Consider the following 5,916-nt stretch of genomic DNA (forward strand, 5'->3'; position numbering starts at 1 on the left):
TGCTTCATGTTCATTATCATTCATCTAATAAACAATTTCATCCATTCATTTTTCTCATTTTGGTTTATATATATTTAATAACCACCCAATAAGATTCCACACAACTGTAAAACACTGTTGTTTGTAGTAGTTTTTTTTTTTTACCTGATATTTCTTTTTAAATTCTAATAAAATCATTTCTCAGACACACAAACAAAAAGCCTGAAGTATCTTTTTTTTCAGAGAGCTGGAATTCACCCTTTAGTCGGTTTTATCACTTCTGCGCCAGGTGGAAACATGAAAACAATCAGATGAACAAATGTTCACACAAATGCCAAAAAGATTCAGTATCACAAAATCTATTTTGAATTGATGAATTCGCAGAAAAGGTCGACAGAAGAGCCAATTTATGAATTTACAGTAGTACAAAAGCATGTATGCACCCAAAGACACATAAACAGGCACATGTGCAAACACAGTATGATTAAAAGCCAAACCTATTTTGAAATAAAGCTCATCATTCACCCATACTATTAATTTCATCCAGATGCCATTTGTATTGTACCTACCAACCTCTGCCGAGCCTCTCAGTGACAAAATAAATTAAAATGTCCTTGCAGGTTGTTTCCTCCAACAACTGAACTGGTGTGGCGACACTAATAACGCCTTATTTTGTTTCACTTGCACATATACAGATGGATAGATCTGTTTCATACTCTAATGTACTGCCCTACAAAGGCAAACCGCAGTTCTGACTGAATTTTAGCTTTTAAATGTCTGTTTAATCTTGTGACAAATCGTCTAAGTTCAGTCTTGCTGTATGTTAGAGAAAAAACAATGTAAAAAAAATTGCATTAACTTCAAAATCCAACCAAAAAGCAAACCGCAGTGAGTGCAGTTACTGCGCTCTCCCCCGGTTTAACAGAGCTTCGGCTGCAGTTACAATTTCAGGACAATGTACAATGAATCAAAACGAAGCTTCATGTTCTCCACGGGGAACTCTTACTGACTTCAGCTGTGAATTATTAGCTGAGCTCATTGTAGCAGATACTAATAATAGTTCAGATATTACTGCGCTAGAGATAGTTAGGTAGACAGGACAAGGTATTACTGTGTTAATTAAAATAAATGTGCCACAAAATAATATTAAAATATAAATGATAATACACTTTGTACACATGAAACAATAAGAAATATTAGTCTAGAAGAGAAAATAGAGAATTTAATGGTGCATAGACAGATTCATTTGCTCTCACCACCAACGCTGCTGGCTTACTGGTATGCTTGATCTGCGGCAAGAACACACGTCTTGCGGCTCCAGACAAATTTCATTCCTTTGGCCAAAACGGCTCTTGTGATGGTAAAGGTTGCAGAACTCAGTGCTAATACAAAGACAGAGTGCAGTATCTGCATTTTGGGGGCCACAGGTCAAATAACTGGTTATTTTTAAACAATGAAAATTACCTAGAGAATATAAATTTAATAAGCACATAACTGTGGTTCTATATAAAACACATTTGGCTGGACTGTAAAAAGAAATTTGAAGATGTTACATTGTTAGCGTAGTTACTGCGGTTATGCTTTGGCGGGATAGCACAGAATAGTATTTAGACTAGTTCATTTGTTCTTCTTTCACTCCACTGTATTTGGTTATGGGGCAAAAAACAAAAAACACACACCTAAATAACAAATGACAGTTGGATGAAATATTGGGAAAATGCATTTTCATTAGTGCTTATTGTAAGATATGGCAGGCATAATGTAGTATTGCATTAACTCCACTGTACTGGAATGCATAAAATAACATTTATTTCATCTGGTACAGCACTAACAGTGCTGACACAAACTCTTTCATCCCTTAATCAAAACTTCTCTTGAATGAAATCTTATGTTATCAAAGACAAAATGACAGACTTCAGAAGTCAGTTCAAGTTCTGTTGAGTGTTTTTAGCATGTAAAGCATTACACTTGGATCACTGATTTTATCACAAAATATAACAAAGCTGCTACAGACACTTCTCTTTCATCCATTGAAGCTGATTTTCATGATGCAATCTAACCCCCAACTCACTCATCTTCCTGACTCATTTCTCTAAGGCACTCCTTTAAGTTTTCCACTCGGTCTCTATTGTTTTCTTGAGCGGCCTGTATGGCGTGCTCCAGCAGCCGCCGCGCCTCATCCAGTCCACCAACCTTTGGCGCGTTGTGGCGGTAGAGACACCCGCCCAGCTGATTGTCGTGGCAGTCCGGAGAAAGCATGCCACACAGGAAGCGCAGGAACATGTCGTAGTGGCCCAGCGGGGAGCTGAGGGTTCGCTCCAGGGCACACTGGACCAGGCCTGCTACTGATTTGGTCTGATCCTTTGGTGTGAAGATCTTGGGCATGTGCAACCCCCCGGAGGCCAGAACGTTCTTAGACTCTGAGCGAAACATCGTGAAGACATACAGAGCAGCTATGAACTCCTGCAGGAGAGAAGACGTAGGGTGATTTTCAGATGATTTTTTGGGGATATCCTGGTTGCCAGGCAGCCTGGTAAGGGCATGAGTTCTTCATCCATTATTAAACACCCAGTGACATTTACATGCTTCTCTTTTCCCTTCTAACACAAAGGGTAAAATATTTTTGATTGCACATTTTGTTTTAAAAATAATTTTTTTACTCTGATTTGGAGTGACTAGCTAAACTCACTTCTTAACAACCTCTGAACCAATCTATCAATGCAGAAAGAAACAGAGAAACATGATGTAAGAGCCACTTAAGATACATACCTTTAGGTGATAAAATATGTTTTTACTATTATTATTATTTACTAATATTATTTATGTTCTGATATTTAGTTTATAGTCAATTCAATACACCGGTCAGCCATAACATTATGACCACCTGGGCATCCTGGTGGTTATAATGTCATGCAGCCCCAACAAACTATGATGCACTGTGTGTTCTGACACCTTTCTATCAGAACAAGCATTAACTGTTTCAGCAGTTTGAGCTACAGTAGCATTAAGGAGGATCTATTGGCAGAAATGGAATACAATATCCATAGATGTTTTCATATGTGTATAATCTTAATGTAGGAATCATATATATGTATATATATCATTTTTTTGTTTTCATGATATCATTTTAATTCTTAAAAACCCTATTGATTTTTGTATTTAAACCCCAAACTACTAGATTGTGAACTGAGGGCTATAATGTTGGCTGTCTCAGAGACTATGATAAATACAAATGCAAACATAATTAGACTTTAATTTACTCAGATTTTATACTTTTATTGTGGTGCTTTCTTTGTACTATCACAGTTTTGCTAAAATTTGATTTTCTTAAATAAAAAAAAAATATATATAACGTGTTGATTACAGTATTACAATATATATTGGCAGATTCTTGCCAATACATAGCCTTAACATAAAGGGCTGTGATGATGTGTAAAGTAGGCAGATTTTGTCGCAGGAAGAGCAAACAATTCCTTATATTTATGTTTTTGGTCAGCATTCATAACCCTTCAACTTGTATCTTGACCTGTTTTGAATTTCAAATATATGGGGCTTCATTTTCAATATCAGTGTTGCCTAAGGCAACCACAGGCACAGTGTGTCATAATAAAATCACCTCCTTTCCATTTGCTTGATTAAAAAATGTGCATAGGCACAGATTCTGTGAGGGCTTTGGTGGTCAGCCACCTGTGGGCAACTGTGACTACCCAAAGGAAATCATACTGTGGAGGGTATTTTGGATATGAGAAGAGTTACGGCAAATTAACCTAAATAGAAGGATGGATACATTCTCAATGTTTCTATCAACCTATTATGATACACATTTTGAAGTATAGCATGAGAGAAGGTTGATGGAATTGGTAACATTTGAAAAAACTTCCTCAACCTAAAAAAAAAATATGTTTACCTGCTGGAGGTGGTTTTTGCCTTTTTCAAAAAGGAGTTAATGTACTTAATGCACTTTTTGGAATGAGTTCTGACACTGTGAACATTTAAATCACATGACAGATACATTACTCTGTATTACTCTGTAATACATCAACAATCACTCCACACAGATCTGATAACCCTTCCTCACATTAATACATGAAACAAACAGAAATGTCAAATTTCAATTACTTTGTTGTTAGTTTAAAGTAGCTTTATCTCCAGGAGGAGAGGGAAGAGAGACAGATAGGAGCAGTGCTGGCCCAGCTTGGACTTAAGGCTGCTCCTGGCTAATGTCTGGTTTTGGACAAAATGGGACTCAAGCTGGCCAAGCAGCAGGGAATCAGAGACTGCTGTGCCCACATCTTCCACACAGAGACCTGCTCCATCAACATTCCGGATCAAGCACTCGATGGGCGGATACCCTGTTTACATCGATGATACTTAGTGCTCAAATGCAGTCAAACTGGATGGACACTTCGTATGCATACAGTAATAACTGTATTTATTGGTTTATTTTATTTATTAATTCATATGTATCGTTTTTATGTGTGTAGCATGAAGGAACTGCAAAATTTAATTTTGTTATACAACCTTGTGTTGTATAATAATAAACATATTTTCCAGATTTCTGGGAATGTACTAACCAGAGCGTTGGGCCCTGTCTTTGCATATGTGCATGGATGGGTTATGAGACAATGGGCTCCTGATGAGGCGCGTAAAAAGAAGACTTAAAAAAATTCAAGTTAAAAAGAAGGATTTAGGGAACTAAAATGCTGCCACATATTGAGTTTTTGAGGCTAGAAACTGGATTTGTGTTCAGCCACTGGCTTTGATGATAACATCCTAATCAGATGGATGTTGTTTGTGTATGTGTGTGTGTTTGTGTATACATAAGGGAGTGTGAAATCAATATCTGTGTGTGTGTGTGTGTGTGTACCAGGTCTGGAGGAAAGTGATTTGTTGGAATGTGTTTGAGGTTTGCCTGCAGGTTCAAGACTGGAGCAAATCACTGGGCTCTGTACTCCAAATTCTGATAATTTGATATCAAAGGAATGCAGGCGGATAAATAATATATGTACCAACTGTATAACCAGCCCACTTTCCTGGAGAACATGATGTGGATTTAACATGAAAACACTTAACGTGGAGTGGCTCTGTAAAAGATTTAACCCCCAACATGACAGCACACCATCATGATTACAATTGTCTTTGAAAGGGCATGCAAGGCAGGATGAGGATAATGGCTTCTCATTGTGTCTGGTGGAGCCAGGTATTCCCCGCATTCATTCATTTAGTGTCAAGGCTCCCCTAGGCGGCCATTTTGTGACGTCAAATGGAGTCACCTGAGGCCTGGCTCCCGATCAGTCACTATGTTGGGGTCACTTTGCTATCTCTGTCCGCTGGGACCCAAAGCCCTGCATGCTGTCCGAAATGTTATACAAAATATGGATTCACCCTCCTCTAACCCCTTGTGCTTGTGAGTACCTCCACCAATAACATTCATTTCCTACTTTTTTTTTTCCAGCTTTAACTTTCTCCATCACATACTAACCTTTAACCTTTACCTGAATGTCACCTAAATGTAATCTAAGTGCAAGGCATACATAAAGCTCTTCTGCCATTCACCGTGGCACACTGTTGCTCTCGTTCACACACTCCCGCCCGCTCTCTCTCGCTCTACAACACACACGTTACGCTCGCACATCACACACTTTTCTATTCCTTAAAGGATCTACGCTACTCTTATAACATAGCCTCTAAAGTTGAGGAATTAAAGTAACTGTAGTTTGTTGAATCCATGGTTCCCCAAGAAGTTGCAAGATACATAATGGAGGGATAATAAGAAGATTAAAATGATAAGAATTAAAGAAAAATTATACTTCTGTAAACACAAATAGTTTTTTTATCTGGTAAATAGTAAATGGACCTTTACTTCTATAGTGCCTTTCTAGTCTTCCGACCACTCAAAGCGCTTTTACACTATATGCCACATTCACCCTTTCACAC

At 37.9% G+C, this 5,916-nt stretch overlaps 1 protein-coding gene across 1 annotated transcript; it reads right to left on the reverse strand.

Annotated features, from left to right (window-relative positions):
* Window positions 1–1,766: 1,766 nt before the first annotated feature.
* On the reverse strand, window positions 1,767–2,442 carry LOC118342076 (NLR family CARD domain-containing protein 3-like; the record flags this gene model as incomplete). The annotated part of the gene is given in 1 exon segment (XM_035680507.1): window positions 1,767–2,442. A coding segment is annotated over 1 exon segment (396 nt), but the record flags the coding sequence as incomplete, so codon positions are not given.
* Window positions 2,443–5,916: the final 3,474 nt, after the last annotated feature.

The sequence above is a fragment of the Morone saxatilis genome, unplaced genomic scaffold (assembly GCF_004916995.1).
Source record: "Morone saxatilis isolate NCDOM2014 unplaced genomic scaffold, NCSU_SB_2.0 Contig8, whole genome shotgun sequence".
Classification (NCBI taxonomy): Eukaryota; Metazoa; Chordata; class Actinopteri; family Moronidae; genus Morone; species Morone saxatilis.